Genomic DNA, 20124 nt, shown 5'->3' on the forward strand with positions numbered 1-20124 from the left:
ATACTGAACACTGTCAAATTGGTTAACTTCCCTGCCCAACAGTACCCTTCTTTGTCTTCGTTAATTTTGTTAGTCTACCTGCACTGTATGGCTATGCAGAGGACAGAGATGTTACAGAGCTGCTGGCTATTTAATTTCCTTTGCAATGCCTGGGTCAACTTGATTGATGACAACTCTTTTCCTGCATCTTGGATTACAGAAAATAAGCTTCCTTTGCTCAATCATGTTCTGTCATGCCTCTAAAGCTTTATTTACTCTTAATATCCTTCTGGGGACCACTGTGTTCATCTGATTCTCAATTTCCTTGTTGGTCTGCATCTAGCACAGAAGAAAATTCCTGTCTTAAAATCTGATTTTTCTGTTGTGCATAAAATATTTTTCATCCTTTCTGTGCATCTTTAAAACATCTTCAAAGTTATAGATGTGTTTTTGTCTTCTGACTGGAACAGATAGGTTATATGAAATGTTTAAACCCCAGCATTCCATAGCAATCACAACTTTTTTGACTCGAATGCAAAATTTTAACCACTATAACTCCTGCTGTTGGTAAATAGGAATTTGGGTTAACTAAAGAATAAATGTCTAACCTGATGTTTTGCTCAATCCAGCATGCTCAATGAGAATCTGTTGGAACGAGAAAGTATTGAAAACAAAACAGCTTAAGAGAAATTTGGAGAATATACCTACCAGTTTTAGTGTCAGAACTGAGTTCACTTCCAACTTGTCTATTTCATACTGTCACCAGCCAGTAGGTTAAATAAATACCTTCCCCAGAACTGTTTCACTGTATGTAGTGCTGCTTCTGTTTTACTGCATGAACTGCTAATCTGACTGGGAGTAATCACCCAATCTCTGCCATTTAATGCAGACAATACAAATAGACCATTTTGTTAGGGTTGCATGATGGGAGCCTCTTATCCTATTAGTGTAACAGTTGTGTGGTTTCTAATGCTTGGAATGATGGAGATGAAGCGAAAACTTTCTGTTCCCTTACATGCTTAAACAAGCATTTCCTGATTATACTCTGAAGCTTGCGTACTTATGTTCTCATTTACTGAGCATGTTGTAGCTAGCTAACAGCAGTTTGCAGAACTTGTCATGGCCTTCTTGTTGCTCTAGGCTGATGTTAGTCCTCCAGTCTAAAAGACTTAACTGCTTCTGCGTAGCTCTTACACTAGCAGGACTGACGTCGTTGCCTCTTCAGATGACTCTTTGCCCTTTAGCCTGATCAGACAGTGCTGGAGCAGAAGTATAGTGTTAGTGAAGTTCTAGGCTAAAATACTCAAGGATTTTCTGCTTTTTCCTACTCACTGTTTGTATTCTTGCAGGAATTTTGTTATATTACATATAAAGGATTGCTTTTCACTAAACAGCCTCAACAAAAGTTCTGTAGGACCCTGAGGAGAACTGTGGAAATGTATCCTATGCTACTCTGCTTTATAACTGCCTATTGAAACTTAGGCAAGTCCAAGTCATTACGCCTACAGTAACTTCAGGTAGAGCAACTCTTGCATAATTCCTGGGAGAAGTGAGTGGTGGTTTGCAATTGTATTAACTTCAAGGCTGTTTTTATGAACCCTGATACCTGCAAATGTTTAACCCCACCTTATTTTACAGAACACTTCTCTAATAACGAAGAAGGGAAGCATGTTTAAAATGACTTCTGATGAGATGAGAACTAGGAAATAAAGGGCTCCACTGTAAGTTACTTCAGAACTTCCTTTCTCAGACTCTTGTATATAGTATTACATTACTGAATGCTGTAGAAGCTTTCTCATTTTCAGAAAATAAGGCCTTAGTGCTTAACATCAAGTTGTCACATGAACTGCTTATAACTCGTGGTTAAGAGATTGCAGTCCTGGTAGGAACCGAGCTTTCATGGAAGACTGGGCAGCTGAAGTGCCCTACAACTCCTCTTAGGGCGTGCTGTGCTCAGCCTGTTTGAACTCTTACCTTTAAGCATTTTCAGATTCCCTGTTAAGTGCATTGCAGTGGAACAGTGAATGGCATTTATGAAACAGTGCAAGAAGGGAGTGTGTTTTGGATAAAAGCAACTTGCTTCAACAAGGAGTTTGAAGCTTGGCTATATAAGAGGTTGTGGACAGTTCTCAGCTACAGAACTTCTCATTTGGTGTCATCTTTGGCACTCAGTGAATAGTTTGTGAAACTAACCATGTGAAAGAGAAGTTCGTCAAGAAAGTGATGGTAACTCAAAGCCTGGAATGGCTTGTGAAGAACCAATTTCATTTCACTGCAAGCAGCAAAATCCCAACTTGTCTGACACCTCTTGGAATATGTCTTACAGTTTCAAATATTCAATTTGCATCTCCTTTCTCTGAGGCTTAGCCTGTAACAGTACCACTTCATGTTCTGTTGGAGGCTCTTGGTAAGATTGTTTGCTTTTATTTATTTTATTTATTTTTCTTGGACACAAAGTGTGTTTCAACTGTCTCTAAATTGAAAACCACTACATAATACATTTGAGGTGACACAAGCAGCTGTGTCTGGTTGTTTGATGTTGGGCCTGTGACTGCCAAAGCTAAGAATCATAGAGCAGCGGAGGCTAGAAAGGACCTCTGGAGCCTGTAGTCCAACTCTGCTCAAGCAGGATCAGTTTCTTTAGTTCAGTGTTTTCATTTACTAGATCCTAGTCCTGCGGTGTGTGTGAAAGCCATAAGATTATTCTTGGATGTCACACTTAGCATTACTTTAAGGTCCAACCCTGACTCAGTGAAGACTTTCTGATAAGTGCCATTGCAAACCTGCTCTTTCTCATAGTTTGTGATTCTGTTATAAGCACTTGATGGAGTGCTTCATTACTCTGTTAACACTTTTTCTTAAAAATGGAACGTATTAGTAAAGCAGTCGGGCACCTCTCCAAGACACAAGACAGAGGTAGTAACAATGATCTACTTTAAGAGAAAACAAGTGCATTGTAGTGAGTTCTCTTGTGGCCTCTGATGGTTGGCAAGCTTCATAAGTGACTGATCTATGCATTAAAAAAAAAATAATAATAAATAAAAATCAAAGAAACAAACTGCCAAATTTAAACACTTTATTTACTCAGAGAAGTTGTAATTAATAATGAGCAGACATTAAGGAGATAGATATATGTGGAAAAACCACATTTGCAGGTCCAGTGAAGCAAGATTATTATGTTTTACTGAATTGTTTTTCAAGTGATAACAACTGCAGTGTGAAGTTGTCTGGAGAAATCAGGCATGATGTCCTAATGATGAGAGAAAACTATAAAGTAAGGTTTTTTTGGTATTTTTTCAGGCTTTAACCCTTACTTTTTTTAGAAAATTTATGACAAGGTGTGAAATAAGAGCTTTAAACAACCATGCTTTATGAAAGGGTGTTTAAAACTCTACTCTTCCTCGTGGAACTCTGAAAGCACAGTGGGAAATAATATTAGACTCTTGCTGTAGGTGCCTCAGGTCTCAAAATTGAGGCCAGATGTATTAGACACTGTTCAAATTCCACTGAGATCTCAGCTCTGTTAAAAATGACAAGTAATGAGTATTTTCCTGGATAATCATAGTGCTTTAGTAGCTCTTTGGTACCTTCACATGTAACTATGGGAGTCTGGCTCACTAGTATCTCATAAGGTTTTTTTGTTTGGTTGATTCTTTAATTTACCTTTTATGATTTCTGCGTTACGTAAATAGATCAAGACTCCATCGAGGTTTATTTCCTGAATAGAAGTGGGAATAATCACTTAACGGCATATTATGATTTTGGTCAATGACAACTTTTGGCCAACTATTTAAATTCTTCTTTCCCTTTTCCCTGAATTGCACACTCACAGGGTGAGAGCAATGTGGTGACACTGGGAATGGATTTCCATGATTTCTGGATGGGGAAGAACTGGCAGGATGAGTGGGAGGACTGACAGAGGAACTCAAGAGTAACTAGTTGAGCTGAACTGCTTAAGCAGTGAAAAGAGTAGCAGTGTTTAAATGCTGAAGTAATACTGGATTATTTTTGCAGAATCTGCTTCTCTCTATCAAGTTTCTTGACTTGACAGATTACTCACAGACAAATGTAAACTGTTTTGTAGACAGAATGCAAATGCAAAATGATACATGTTTAAGATCAATGTAATGAGAATATCCAAAACCCTGTAGTTAACCATACCAACTAAACAGGCTGTGATGGCCAATGTTCTACCATTAATGTGTTCTGCTTTAGTTTTTCCCCCAAATAAATTGGGTTGCAGAGTTGCAAGATCCTGAAGAAATAAAAGAAAATGTACATCCTATGGGACAAAAATCTTCCTTGAGTGCTAAGTTGGTCAGCCCTGAAGCAAAATTAATGAACCCGATGACTTTGGACACAAAGAAGTAAGCATTGCTGAAAAAGAGCTGCACAAACTTCAGTCTTAAGTTCCACCCCTGTAGAAGGTGATCAAATCTGCATGGTCTGTATCCACACCTTTTCTTAACCAGTGAACAGAAATGAACTTGTTTTCACTTTTTTGAAGTAGGTTTGTGCATGGTCTGGTTCCCTTGAGGAAGATGCCCTGTGAAGGTGGTGTTGCTTCTGGCACTGCTGTTCATCAGGAACCCTTCAGAAGCTTAGGGCTTCTTAATCTTTCTGAATGTGAGGAATGAGAGCTTGTACAGCCAGTGCATAGGTCACTATCTGCAGGCTTCTGGCTATGATCTGCTTAGAAACAGGGGAGGGAGGTGGAAGGCATTCCTGCTGGGCAGGATTAGTGAGTAATCTTCCAAAATGAGACTTATTCCACTAAGAAATGAAGCAGCTGATTTGAACCACTTTCAGAAATGCAAACCCTCTTAGTACAGCTGCTTATACAATCTCACAAGCTGGCTTTGAAGTCTTTTGCTGTATGAATTTGTCTTTGGAGCATCTCTCTTGACAGTAGAATGGTCAGGAAAATAGTATGTGAAGTAAACCTAAGTGCCTTTGAATTTGGTAATCTGTCAGGTATTCCTAAAAGTTACAGCACAGCTTGGTGATAGTTGATAATGAAGAAAACTGGTGAAAAGGAGGATTTCAAGAGTCAGAGGGAGTGAGATGGAAAAAAATGTAACAAGTAACGTCATCAGGGGGAGGGAAGATGTTTTTAATTGTATGCTTGCACAATTATAGTTGTGCTTCTGTTCAGGAGCTTGACAAGGAAAACAGATAAAAGCTGCTTCCTTGCACTTAATGCTCTTAAGGGTACTGCCCTTTGATCTCCACTCAGTTACACAACATGGAATCAATGGGAATGAACAGCAAGTCTCCAGTACTGCTCTTAGCTCTGTTTTTCTGGACAGTAAAATGTTCAGGAAGATTGAGTGATCCTTTGCATTGTGGCAAGTTTCATCAGACTGAGTAACCTAATATAGTATTATAATGGCATAATCTTGCATGATGTATAGTCTTACATATTTTATTTCAGGTGTTTGTTAATGAAGTACATACTAACAGCTTGGCTTATTTTTGCTGAGTTATTATCAGATGTAAGCAAAGGAAAACAATTTATTAGCCTCACACAGGTTCAGTTTAATGTATCCAAAATATGAATTTACAATGTGCAACACTTGTGTTGGGCAAGAGATGGTATTGTTGAAAGCATATTAGTTTAATTACAGTGGCTTCATTGGCCAGGTATGAGCTCTGTGAATTTTTTTTTGTACTGAACTGAGTTGTAAAAACAAGTGGGTAATGTTGCCCTCTAGTGCTTAAAGTTTAGAGGTTGTAGAGTCAGTTTGCCGTGACAATAAAATTATCAATAATTTGGAAAGGCTGGGGTGGAGGAATAGAATATCAGCCTAGGCTGGTTTATTTCTTACATACACACACACGAAGACAAGGCATATACCAGTAATATGTGAGAACTTAAGTGCTGAATGTATTAGGGCTGTAGTAGGGCTGCTGTTTTTCCCTCAAGCTGTAGTTAAGGAGGACATAATTAAATTTCAGGGGCACTCTCAGTACTGAGTCCTTTTTAGGCACTGTTGGATCCAATCAGTTTGTTGCAGGTTGATATTAGCATAAATCAGAAATAGCTGCTGGATTTGGCTTTAACACTGATTAAGACTGAGAAAGAACTATTGTATCTTTGAAAAATAATTAAAAAAAAAACCACATTTTTAGAGGATTATTGTGATCTTATTCTTGTGCATAGAGCCACCTTTGCTAGCTTGTAAATTTGTGGCTTGCTTCTTATGCTACTTATCCAGTGTTTGCAGCCCAAGTAACACAGAGCATCTCCATGTCTCAGAATGGAAGGGGAAAGCTGTAATACATCCCTGTCTCAGTAATATTTTGAGGCTTGGCAGAGAAATAGCTAGTTATTTTCCCTGTACCTGTGTTGGCTTTCTCTTAGCACAAAGTGAAACAGCGCTTCACATAAGCAAGTTGGAGTTAAATTATTTTCAAGTCTAAGAACTCATCTTTGAAACCGTGAGTGTAAAGCTTTCAGTCTCTTCAGTCCAAGTCGAAGTGTGGTGTTGGGGAAGGAGCTCTCTGGCCAGTGGTCTGTCTGTGGTGTCACTTGGGAAGAAGCTGTGGGTGAATTTCTCCCATCCCCGTGGGCCTCAGTGAGGTCCGTGTGCGTGGTTCTTTGCCTCGGGCTGTACCGGGCAGGGGCGTGCGGCACGAGGGGCGCAGAGGGCAGCACCGAGGCCCGCAGCGGGCTCCGAGCCCCGCAGCGGCGGTGTGTCCGTGCCTCCCGCCCACGAGTTGGCCCTGCGCCGGTGGTCGGGGGTCTCCGGCAGCCGTGGGGTTGCGGGGCCCGGATCCCGGGGCGAAAGGTGGCCGCGGGGCGGAGCCCCTCCCGCTGTCTGAGGCTGGCGGGCCGCACCGCTGCCAGCTGGCTCCTGCGGGCCCGTGCCCCCTCCCCGGCCCTGCATTATTTATCAGCCGCCGCCGTGGTAACCGGCGGGGAGGTGCTCCCGCGGGCGAAGCCGCGGATCGGCCCGGCCTTTCTCCTCCCTCAGGCGCGGCCCCGGCGGGAGCTGCCGGCCCGGGGTACCGAGGCTGCGGCGGAGCGGGCGGGCGGGAGGGAGGGATGGTGGCCCCGCGCTGACCGCCCCGCTCTCCCGCAGGACCGGTGTGTTCCCCCACGGGATACAAGAAGGCGGATGATGAGATGTCCGGAGCCACGTCCTCGGCGGATCTGGACGAGGCGCCAGCCCGCACCATTTACGTGAACCAGCCCCAGCAGAGCAAGTTCCGAGACAACTGGGTCAGGTACGGAGCTCCCCTCTTCTCCCAGCGCGCGCGGCGGCTGCCGTGGGCACGGAAGGATCCGCCGCCCCTCCCTGCCCGCACCGCGCGGTCCGGTGGGGCGCAGCTCTGCGTGTGCGGTCAGAGCGCGGAGCCCGCATTGCTGTTCGGGTGGGTTTTGGAATGGCAGGATCTAGTTCTTAGGTACGGCAGGTGACCTGTAAAAATGTAGCGTGAGGTTTGGGTGAAGCTGGCTGTACAAACTCCATGCAGCATACTCTTCAAAATGAGTGATGCTCAGATGTAAGGATAACTTAGACTATGTGTAACAAATTGGAAGGAAGGAAAAAGCAAGTCTTAATGGGGCAGGAATAGCTGAAAAGTTTACAAATCACATCTCTGTGCATTTGAGGCTGTGGTCCAGTTGTGTTTGTAACAAAGACCAGTGGGAATTGTCACTGGGAGTCGGTGCCCTTCCAATGTAGGTGTGTTTAAGTGTTGGTGTGATGAACGCCATGCTGTTGTGGTTCAGAAAGGCAAGTAAGGACCACTGCCACAGGGGTGTGAGGATGTGTAAGATGCACAAAAGCAGTGCTGTTTGGTTAGCGAGGTGAGCAGATGGCTGCTGTCATGACCAAGGAGTGTTATTTAGCAGGCGTCCGTTAGTGCAGATGTTTGGGTCATTGTTCAGGGAACGGTTTACACAATGAGTGCCTTTATGAAAATACAAAAGAATTTTATATCCTGTTGAAATGACGGTTTTCATTGGCTGTTTTATTGCATGTATATCATCAAAGGCAATTTGAAGAATATTATCTCAAAGATTGCTGGTCACTGTATGCAGTGACTTGCACATGATTTTCTAAACAACTTTTACTTATAATATGCTAGCCTATGAAAGCCTATGGCTTAGGAGGAGTTAAAGTTATAGATTTTCACTGTGTCTTGTTTTTTGTACATGGACAACACCATCAAATGTTTTTTCACTTTTTTTCTTTCTTAAATATTGTATGAGTTTGATGCTTTTTAGGGATAGAGTATTTGTATTTTTCCTACTTCACAATAAAAATTGAGGGGATGAAGATTGGCTTAATGGCTGTTTATGAGGGTGGGTAGTGATAGGACAAGGGGGAATGGTCTTAAATTGAGATATGGGAGGTTTAGGTTAGATATTAGGAGGAAGTTTTTCACACAGAGGGTGGTGACACACTGGAACAGGTTGCCCAAGGAGGTTGTGGATGCCCCATCCCTGGAGGCATTCAAGGCCAGGCTGGATGTGGCTCTGGGCAGCCTGGTTGGAGGGTTGAAACTCAATGATCATTGTGGTCCTTTTCAACCCAGGCCATTCTATGATTCTATGGTTAATGCATAGCTTAGGTTTTTCTGAAGGCATTCAGTTTTGATCTGGTGAAATCGTATGAAATATAGGGTGTAACTATGTTACTAAGAGTTAGTTCTTGCTGGCCTTGTTGCCAATGCTTGAGCAAGCTGTGTCCATTTTGCAGTCCAGATGCTGTCCTCTGGTACCTGAGGGGCATTTCAATAGCTGTTGGAACTGACTTCACACTGGTTTGCCTCCAAACTTGGGTGGCTTGATTGAGGAGGAGTACTGGTGTAACTACGGGTGGGACAAGAAGAGGTAGCATGATGGGGAAGGCAGAGATGTTTGCGTTGCCTAATTGGCAATCTTAGCTCCTCTGCATCACTTAGAAACTGAGTCCACTTTCTAATAGCTTGCTCCTGGTTACGAAGGAAGCTTTGACCTCTTCCCAGCAATTTTTAAAAGGATGACAGCCTTTCACTGTGGAGTGAGATTTCTCCCCTCAGCTCAGTGGAAACAAAGGAAAGGTGATGTATCCTTGTACCTCTTATGGTTCAAAGGGTGTCTTTTGTGCAGTGTGAGTGGTTACTTGCTCGTGTAGATTGCTTCTTCAGTACAAATCCTGTATTTATTGCCTGTGGACTCTTTTGCTTACTGTGTCCAGCTTCTGGATTTCTCAGTGCCACTGGAATTGAGGATGTGTATGAAATGTCAGTGTGCCACAATGAGGAGTGCTGTGTAAGCAGATAAACATCTGTATATGAGGGCTTACAGCATTAAACCCAAGGAGATGAAGAAACTTTATTTTAGCATTGTGTGACTTCTGACTGTCAGTTTTTGGTAGTTGTCAAGAATTCACAGTGTGAACTTGTGAATGCTCATAGGAAGCTTTCCAAACCTTGAAGCATTATATGGAGTAGTTCGCTCAAAGCTGAGCAAAACAGAGCAGGAAACAGAGCTGCAGAGGGTGGATTTTCTTTGAGATGAAGATGTTGAAAATGTTCTAATTAATCATAAGTATGCTTTTCTTCTTGCTCTTTCTTCCTGGAGAGAGACAGTATTAAAAGTGAACTCCTATGTTTTTTGTTTGTTTGTTGTTGTTGCTTTTTTTTGTGTGTGAGAAAAAGGAAAGTGATGTATATATCTATGTATCTATGTCTATCCCTATTTCTTATTTTGGGCAAGTTATGCAAAATGGGAAATTCCTGAGTACAGCTTAGAAATTCTATACAGTACTAATGCAGAGATGAAGTGGATGGCAAAACAGGAGGACACTGTAATATATTAAAGTGTGAGGATGCGGAAGGAGGAATTTTTTTTCAATCCTTTTTTCTCTCTCTCAACTTAATGGTGTGAGTAAATGAGCTTGTGAAAATTTGAGGAGTGATGGTTGGATATTTCATTGTGCATTTCAGATTTTATCAGAAGGTATTTTAAAACTCAGTGGCACAACTTTTTATGTGTTGTGTGCCTGACTTAGTTTGGTTCCTTACGTATATCACCATTCTTCTTTACACAGTAGCAGCAGTAATTCCTTCCATAGGAACACCCTGTGTGTTTTCCCTGTTAACAGTGTTCCATTTGAAAATCTGTGTCTATGTGTAACTTTGTTAACCTTCTAATAAAAGGTAAATAGTGTTCCATTTTTCAGCAGAAAGATTTTAGAAGCTCTGAAGTATGCAAAAGTGGAACTAAACTAATTACTGTCCAACATACCCTTAGTATCACTATTGCATTCTTGCTTTTATGAAAGCTAGCTAGTAACTGTTTGAACTTGTTCAATAAACACAACTTAGGTATGTATCTGTTTATTTAATATGGCTATTTCTGTGTATGAATTTGAAGTTTAGTATGAAGTGAAACAAGTCCACATTCTGAAAATCTGCAGCCTTTCTGTATGGAGCTCTATGCTCCTAAAGGCAGCAGTTGTAATCTGTAATCTCAGGCACTGAACACTGATGGATGGAAGTCTACCAGCAGCTGTCACAAGCCTAAGACATCCTTGGCTGCAGAAGCCTGCTGACCTATCTCACACTGAGACACCAGCCTTCTTTTTTTTCTCCATTCTCCATTCCATTCAACAGGCTATGGGAAAATGCTTTCTTTGTACTTATTTAACATACTTTCTCTTCTCTGTAATTCAGGTGTGAAGAACAAAATAATAGTGAATCATTATTTCCAACATGTACCTGGAGTGACTGAGCAGTGACTGATTAGGCTGGTTTCTACTCAATTACAGCAGATCACTGTGGTGTGAAAAGAGCTATAACAAGAGTGGCAGCTGGGCTGGCAGTTCTGACTTGAAACATTTTTTGCTGAGTTTAATGGTCTGCCTGTTTCAATGATAGTACCTTATTTTTTGGTTTATAATGTGATTGATTTTCTTAACAGTGAGGGAGATGACTCAGAAGTCTTTATTTCATAGTTTGAAAGCAAACTTGAGTAGTGCCTTGTAAAAACAGAGGGTGAAGATGGGGCGTGATGATAGCAGCTGAATTGTGTCAATATTTCTGAGATGTATGAGGTAATGGCATGGTTTATTTTGCTTAACAAAGTGAGAATATTCTACAGGACCACTTTTCACTGAAGTAGAATTCCTTGGTATTCCTTACTAATATGAGAATTGGCTCTGAGTTCATTAGCTTACACTGAGTATGTGAGACTGTACTGAAACATCCTTCCAGTGCATGTGGTAAGTATCACCAGTGGAGTGGTCTAAGTCACTCACTCATTTGTTGCAAATATGTTGATGCTGGTATTAAAAACAGCTATTTTTTATTTTTTATAAACAGAATTTCTCCTGCCTTTTTTATCCAAGAAACAAAGCAGTGCTGAAATTAATTCAAAGACACTTAAAACTCTAAATTTAAAAAAAGAAATCCCAAACACAGAATCACAGAATTGTAGGGGTTGGAAGGGACCTCTAGAGATCATCGAGACCAACCCCCCTGCCAAAGCAGGTTCCCTACACCAGGTCGCACAGGTAGGCGTCCAGGCGAGACTTGAATATCTCCAGAGAAGGAGACTCCACAACCCCCCTGGGCAGCCTGTTCCAGTGCTCCGTCACCCTCACCACAAAGAAGTTCTTACGCACATTCGTGCGAAACTTCCTATGCTGCAGCTTATGTCCGTTTCCCCTCGTCCTGTCTCCACGTACCACTGAAAAGAGACTGGCCTCACCGCTATGGCCGCCACACCTCAGATATTTATAAACACCCAAACATTACAAGTGTTGTGATAACTGCTTTCTGCAATGTTCCTGTATTTCACACTTGGTAGTGCCTTTTGGTGCAATTCTGAGGACATCTGAGGCAGGATTCGAGGTTCAGTCTTGGTATGTGACTTGTAGGAGAGCAGGCACAGACACCACTAACAGCAAAATTCTATTCCATGCTTTTAGTGGATCCAGAAGTCTTGTTGAAAAACTTTTCATCAGAAGAGGATTAGATGGCTTAATCTATTAAGAAGACCCATCAAAATGCACCAATATCCAGAAAATCCGTTGTTTGGAGGGCTGTGTTACCACAGTTTGAATCTTGCAAGAAAAGTGAGCAAGAGGTAATTGGTTTCCACTTCTGAGCTGAGCAACATCTTAAAACTTGAGCAAATCTTTGAGAAGGGATTTCATAATTCCTAAGGCAGAAGCATTGCTGCACAGAACTTAGTGCTGGAAGCTGCAACAAGGCTGCTAGTAGTAACACAGTGAGATTAGTGTTTAACAGGCCACTTAGCTGGAGTCCCAGGCTGTCCCATCAGTTTATTTACAAGGTGCTTGCTGTGATGAAGTTGTGACCACAGTCTTCGTTCCTTTTTCATTTCAGTTGTATGGAACCTAGTGTTAGGTTATATGCAGGCACTATAGAAGCCAATTGCATTACTGATACAGAGCAGCTTCTTTTGGAATGTGTAGGAAGGTTTCCACTGGTGCTACTGAAATACAAGTTGCTGGTAGCAGAAGCCAATTAGTATTGACTAACTAATGCAGATATCCCAGTTAGTGTTACTTATCTGCACTTAGGCTCTAGATTGGCTTTCCTTTTGCTCTAAAAAGTGCTTTATGTAAGTGCTCTCTGCATGAAACTACCTGTATTCAGCTCATAAGTTTCAGACAAGATAACCATTTGTAGTGGTGTTTGTATTACATTTGGAATCTTTTCTGCTGTCGTATGAGTAGATCGTTTAATAGACTTGGAAAAGCATTTTGGAGTCCTTCAAAGAATGAATATATTGTCAAATTCCAAATGATGCAAGTGGTAAAATGCTATTGTTCGTTAAACTAATTCTCTTCTAGCTTATTTAGTTCTAGGTAGATATTGTGTTTAACTGGTAAGAAATGCTGATTTATGATAAAATCTAACAAATAATTAATTCTCTTGCAGTGCAGCAGTAGCTGATACTGAAATCTATCACAGTGCAGAAAGATTTCTCCGGTCTTGTTCAGTATCTTCATCAATGACCTTGATGAGGGGATAGTGGCCACCCTCAGCAAGTTTGCTGATGATACGAAGTTGGGAGGATTGGCTGACACGCCTGAAGGCTGTGCTGCCATTCAGCGAGACCTGGACAGGCTGGAGAGCTGGGCAGTAAGAAACCGGATGAGGTTCAACAAAAGCAAGTGTAGGGTCTTACACCTAGGGAGGAATAATTGCATGCACCAATACAGGCTGGGGGATGAGCTGCTGGAGAGGAGCTCTGCAGAGAGGGACCTGGGCGTCCTGGTGGACGACAGGTTGGCCATGAGCCAGCAGTGTGCCGTCGTGGCCAAAAAGGCCAATGGCATTCTGGGGTGCATTAAGAAGAGCGTGTCCAGCAGGTCGAGGGAGGTGATCCTCCCCCTCTACTCTGCCCTGGTAAGGCCTCATCTAGAGTACTGTGTTCAGTTCTGGGCTCCCCAGTACAAAAAAGACAGGGATCTCTTGGGAAGAGTCCAGCGGAGGGCCACAAAGATGGTGAAGGGCCTGGAGCATCTCCCCTATGAAGAAAGGCTGAGTGAACTGGGTCTGTTTAGCCTTGAGAAAAGACGACTGAGAGGGGACCTGATCCAGGTTTATAAATATCTGAGGTGTGGCGGCCATAGTGGTGAGGCCAGTCTCTTTTCAGTGGTACGTGGAGACAGGACGAGGGGAAACGGACATAAGCTGCAGCATAGGAAGTTTTGCACGAATGTGCGTAAGAACTTCTTTGTGGTGAGGGTGACGGAGCACTGGAACAGGCTGCTCAGGGGGGTTGTGGAGTCTCCTTCTCTGGAGATATTCAAGTCTCGCCTGGACGCCTATCTGTGCGACGTGGTGTAGGGAACCTGCTTTGGCAGGGGGGTTGGTCTCGATGATCTCTGAGGTCCCTTCCAACCCCTACAATTCTGTGATTCTGTGATCTGGATACCATTATGGAAGGAGTGCTTTAGCCATTGGAACGCTCCATACTTGCCTGGTGTTGGTGATGTTGTGTTGCTAATTTGTGCCAATGTATTTGAAATGTCAACGTCTTTAATCTCTAGTGGGGTTCTCCTTGCTCCAGGTCCCTGGGACAGTTAAATTGGTGAATATAGCCTGGACACGATGTCCAGATGGGAAGAACAGCTGTGAGATAGCTGTGGTACCCCTTCACCTGCTGCATGCTCAGCTCTTTGGCATCCTGAAGGAGTTTTTTTTTAGTTCATTTGTTTTCTCCCAGCGTCGTGATGAATTTCATGTATTAGCAGTAGCAACACAGCATGGGAATGAAACTGGGTCTCTTTCTCCCTTTGCATAAATTCACAATTTAAGCAACTTCCATACACCGGAGCTTAAAGTTAAAAAGCAGTCCGACTTGATGCAAACAAAGCTGCTTTCCCACATTTGTTGAATAAATATTGGCCCATCTTTAGCAAGATGTATTCACTTTTGACTCTGCTTTCCTACTTTTTCTACTTTTTTTTTTTTTTTCCTACTTTTTTCTTCCACTGCTTTTCTTTGCTCTGTCCAGTGAAATGTGAACAGGAAGAAGCTAAGTTTTTTTGTAGTTATTCTTTATGGAGTTTGAGTGAGAATGGAGTTGATTCAGATGCACTTTTGAAGGAACAGTTAGTATCTGCTTCTACCACCTCCCGTACTTGTCAATGAAGAAGTAACAGTTCTGATAGTTTCAATGACACTTAGAAATAATGGCTTTAGAACTGGGGATAGCACTGTGAATTTCAGATCACCATCACTTGTAGCAGGTGGCTTGTGTCTTGATTTCAGTTTTCTTCATATCAGTGCAGTGTGTTTAGTGAAATCTATTCTGGGTTTGCACAGTAACTGGATATGTTGTTAAACTCCCTTTATTGGACAGTAGTATTTCTAGGTTAATTGTTTGTCAGCTCTATTTTATTGAGCTGTACTTGCCAGCAGGGCTGCATGTTTCTTTAGTGACGACCTGACATTGTTGGAGCTTGCTAAAACAATGTCATGCCTACAGAGCTTTTAGAGCTGTTTTCTAAAGATGCTTTGTTCAGTGCATTTGTTACTGACAAATAGTCGGGAGTCTTTTCTCTTCTCTATAGGGATTGCATGAATAGAGAACAAATGGAAAGGCCGTGTCTATTTGTGTGCTTTAGGAGAATCCTCCAGCATACAGGATTTGGAAGTAAAAATGCTACCACTTCTATTAAATGTGACCACAGGGCTTGAGTTTTTCAGTTAAACTGAGCATAAGCAGTCATGCTAGTGCTTGCTGTGTATGAAGGCTGCCATGAACGTTGCTGTATGAGACCTTTCTACTGGAAAAATGCTAATTTTGGCAATGTTAATTAGCTTCTGGGGTTTCCCGCTTCCTACATGTGGCAGAAGTCTTGCCACAAGGAACTGTAGGTTATGGAAAGCTGCCAGACTGTTACCTGGTTGTCAATTGTTCTTACTGAACTAGAGAGGAGCAGGATTGTCAGGCTCCAGTGGGCAGCAGTTCACAATGCATGTTCCAGCACTTCTAGCTTAACACTGCTCTGTACAAGGTTAACTACCAACATGAAGTGATTGAGGATACGCTTCTTGCTGATGCAGCTTCTGAGGATGTGCAGATAGCTCAGCCAAGCAGGGCTTGTCAAACTCAACATCAGTTCTGAGATGTCACTTATGCACTAGGATAAGTAGGTCTGTTGGCGAGAAGTAACAAAGATAATCAATTAATACTGTTAATATCCATCTAAATAGTTGTTCACAAATGTAAGTACTGCGAGAAAGCAATGCTATGAATAAGGCATGACTGTGGAGCGAGTGGGTGTTTTTCTCTAGTAGGAGAGGGCTTTTCTAAGTATGGAAAAGAGGCGTGATTGGATTTTTGAATATCACAGTTGTGGAACAATTTGCCATTGCTTCAGTCAGTGCTGCTCTGTGCCCTCCCCATGCCCTGCTTGCAGCCCAGACAGTGCCCATGGCACACCATGTTCAGCTGGTGCTGGGCAGTGGATGTGTGTTCAGAGCCAGGCCAGGCTGCCAGCAGGAAGAGCTGGCACAGACATAAAGCATATTAGCCCACAGAAAGTGGTGGTGAAAGTTGGCGGGCAGAGGAGGTTGTGGGCTGATGTGATACCCTGAGACATTTAAACTCGTATGAAATGGCCTTTCTCCCCACATTATATGATATGAGAAGACCTGTGTACACTTAAGATGTGGTCACTTCTTTCTTCTGCAAAGGCAGAACAAACCTTCCAGAAGACACAGTGATGCATTTTGTTACTTCTGGTGGGAGCCCATTCCCTATATAAAGGAATCTTTGCTCTAAGGGAGATCTGAGCAGGTGATGACGTCCATGGGATGAGAACTGTCTCCTTGGTTTAAAGTGTTCTTAAGTTACTGTGCACTATGGTTTGAAATTGCAAGACATCTTTTTTTGTGTACTTCCAAAGTTCAAATGCTTTAATTTTAAGAGATGTGAATATTCCTAATCATTTCTTATAATGTATGGGTAATTCAAGACAGCAGATTCATCCCTCTTAAATGGCCTTGCAGCGGTTTTGTTGGAAGATGTTTCAGAGCTTGATGTTTAGAGGGCTGGATAAAACAGCATTATAATGAAGTTATGACCTGTTTTATTTTGGGGCAGTATATAATATAAGCTGTTTATGTGCAAGATGTCAGTGTAACCGGAACAGGGAAACAGGAGGGGTGAGCAGAAAGCTAAAAACAAAACAGCCATGTGAAGTATGGGCAGCGATGTCTCCACATCTGAGTGACGAATGTGGTAGCTTCTGGTTCTTTGCCTTGCTCTGGTCAGGCATCTCAGCCTGGAGCAATCACAGCCCATAGGATCCAAGCCTTGCACTTCAGGGTTGCTATTATTTTCCCTCTTTTGTTCCTGAGACTGTCTCAGACTTCCTTCAGAGTCTGTCCCAAACTATCTCGAGTACTGAAGAGCTGCATACCCTTTTCTCAGCTGATGGAAGCATACAGGCTTACTGATGGAAGTTCTATTCTCAAGGATTCACTTGACAGAGTGTAGGGAGCTCCGTGAGGCTGGAGACTTCATTTGTTCAAACTGAAGCTGCTGTCTGCCAAAAAAGCCAGCATGGTTTGCTGAGGACCTCATTTCCTTTTAAGCAATAATCACTGCAGAGACTTGTAGGTAATTGCTCTTTATAAACCTTTCATCTCCCTTTTCGGGAATTTGTAAACGTCTGACTCTTATGTTTCCTGAGTCAGTTTCATCATTAAAATAACCTTCCACACGTACAAGGAACCAACCTAGCTAATAGTCTTCATGGCAGCACTGTTTGTTGGTGGGGTTCTGTGTGAATGAGCTTTCTCTGCACCTGCTGTAATAATTGTGTGTTGTTCATCTAGTTAAATGTCATCTGAATTACATAGTGCTTGCTGCTGTGCTTCCTGCAGCAATAACAACTCTGGAGTTAGCTTGTTTTAGTGCTGGCTGCTTCTGTACTTAAGAGCTGATGCAGAAATTTACAGCCAATATCAATCTTGCTGTTAAGAGATATCATGTGCCTCCAGGACCTTAACATGCACGCGCAGTTTCACTGAAGGCAGTGTCTGAACCCTTAATTCAAGTAGATTTTCTTGATTGATTTTTCCTTCCGCTGTTCCAGAGAACCTGACCTTTTGAACGTGTTAGTGGAAACCAAACCTGCTTGGTGAGAGGAGTTCAAGTCCTTAACGCTCAATTACCCAGCCCCTCGGTGGTTCGGATGTCTGTGACTGGCTCTCTTTCTGCTTGCTCTTGCAAACTTACAAAAGCACTGACATGAAGCAGTGCTCATGCTTCGGCTCTTGCATGTGAGAATATTTCAAGGTTTTTCTTTTTAAACTGTGGAAGGGACAGTTGTAGGTGAGTGCTGGCGAGGAAAGTACTGTTACCTTGTCACTCTGGAAACAGGACCACCTGTGCCTCAAGGAGATCTTGTTCTCTATGACATGAGGAGTTGGAAGGTGAAGTTAATCTCTGTGCTGTCCATCTTGTAACAAACAAAACAAAACCCCACCTCAGTGAAGGAATAGAAATGGATGATTTAGAAATGGTAAAGCTGTACTCAAATGCCTCTTGCCAGTGTGCACTTGCTTCTCGCCGAGGTAACTTTTTTGCCTTTATTACTGGTAATCTTTTTATCTTCAAGGATGATTCAATAGAGGAAAACATGGCTTTATAAAATGTATTGGGGATGGATATAGGGATAATGGTAGCTTACGGTGTTGTTACAGAAAAATTACCCATTAATAAGTGAAGTAAATATATCAGAACACAGTTAATGAGTTTCTCAGCTTGCTGCTTGCTACTTTTCATGCAGATGTTATAAGAAAAAAACTCATCTCTGGCACTTTTTTAGTAGCACAAGAATGAGATAAGGTATGCGAGGGACATAAATTTTTCCAAATTGTACAATGGTTGCCTTTAAAAGAAATCTCTGCGTTTCTGCCAGGGAGCAGGGCTGGTCTTTAAGCTCTACTGATGTGTATCCAAACTCGTTCAACAGTGTCAGTCCCAGTTTGCTCTGCAATGTAACTTGAAACATAACTTACGTGAATTAAGTTGCAGATATCAAGGAGACAGATCTTTGTAATGTTTGTACACCTGTTTAAACATGAAACCCTGTAGGTAGGCAAGGTGTGCATAGTTCACAGCTGTTGCTTTAGGAAATACTGGTTTATTATTTAGTTTTCTGCATATGCTCCACTCCTTTCCCTGCCACAGCCTGCCTGAGCTGCAGACCTGGAGTGCCTGGCACCCAGCTCCCAGAGCTGCTTTGAAGATGAGATGGCAGTGTTGGGGCTGGTCAAAGGGCTAACATCTGTATACTTGTCCTTAGTAACCAAAAATGTGCTCCAAATGAGCTGGTAACAGCTGAAAGTGTACCTCTAATTAGTCATACCTATTTTATTTTAAGCATCTGCCATGTTACTTAAGTAACAAAGTCCATGGATATAAGGATTTAATACATATTAAGTTCACTCAAAAACGCCTCATTGTGTTGATGTTAGCATAATCATTAGAATAAGAGCATGGTTTGGAGCAGTCAGATGCAGAAGTTGATAAATGGTAGAATGTTATAAATGTTTTGATTTGATTACAATTGCATGAGTTTTGGCTCTTAATTCAATTATAAATTCTGTGAGCATATAATTTAGAAATAAAAATGTGTTCCAGCATTACATTATTCTGTTCCACTAGCTTGGTGGCCCGTAGAGCATTATATGTAGTTGTAATGTATCTTTGAAATCTGCAAACTCTTATTATTGTTATTTTTTTCTTTAGTCCTGCTTGGGGGATTCACTTCTGGGGTAGATCTGAACTGTTCACTTGATTAAAAAATGAGTTAAAGATGCAAGGCACTACTGAAATTTGTTTAATTATGTTCTGTATTACAGGAAAGGTATTACACTTGAGATTATGTGCATGTAACTTCAAATGAAGAAAAAAACAACTTGGAAGTAATGAATAGCATTCAAAGAAATAAATTCTCTTCATTTATATAACAGATGTTCTACTTAATCTTTTAAATGCGGATGTGTGTTTTTATTCAGTTGATTTTGTTGGTGTAAGCTATGTGGAAGCCTGATCCCCTGAGATTTCTGTAAAATATCACTTTGGGTATTGAGTACTGAGTAGTAGCAAAAGGAATCTATATCCTGTAGTGTTATAAATGTTCTTACAGTCTTTTTTTTTTTTTCTTTTCCTTTTAGAGATCCAGTTCAAGTAATAACTGCTTTGCATCAGATCTAGCAGACATCTCTAATTGCTTAACAAGGGATCTGTATGAAATGGAAATACAACTCCCACAGTCTAATAAGATGGGGCCTTGATTGGTTGTATTTCATCACACCTGCACTAATTCTACTCTGGTTTCCAAAATGGGGCTTCATGTAACAAATTGTGCTATCTTATCTCTTATAACTGTTTTGTTCTGGAAGGTGCAGCAGTCATTAAATGGCTTAGAAGTGCAGACAAGGAAAGACAAGAGGGAGAGGAAAATGATTAAAGTATGGAGAGTGCAGTTATCTAACCTTATATGTATGAAGATAACGAAGACAACTCTACTAAACTTAATTGTCTGATCAAGGTTGTAGTAAGAGTTTTGTTCATAGCAATCAGTTGTGAAAGACAGAACAGGTAGACAGCGTATTTCATTTTATTATTTCATGATTTGTGATAGA

General features: G+C 41.7%; 1 protein-coding gene across 3 annotated transcripts in view; it reads left to right on the forward strand.

Moving 5' to 3' along the window:
• Window positions 1-20124, forward strand: part of ATP8A2 (ATPase phospholipid transporting 8A2) — a 323927-nt gene that overhangs the window by 28510 nt on the left and 275293 nt on the right. For 2 of the 3 annotated variants that reach the window (XM_085216143.1, XM_085216142.1), the window contains exon 2: window positions 7065-7209. In XM_085216143.1, the coding sequence (XP_085072269.1) occupies window positions 7109-7209 (101 nt within the window). In that variant the 5' untranslated portion in view covers window positions 7065-7108. Of the gene's footprint in view, window positions 1-6797; window positions 6988-7064; window positions 7210-20124 lie in introns of those variants that run through there. The other variant, XM_085216144.1, reaches the window with a different exon arrangement.

This window comes from Meleagris gallopavo, chromosome 1 (genome assembly GCF_905368555.1).
Source record: "Meleagris gallopavo chromosome 1, MGAL_WU_HG_1.1, whole genome shotgun sequence".
NCBI classification, from domain to species: Eukaryota; Metazoa; Chordata; class Aves; order Galliformes; family Phasianidae; genus Meleagris; species Meleagris gallopavo.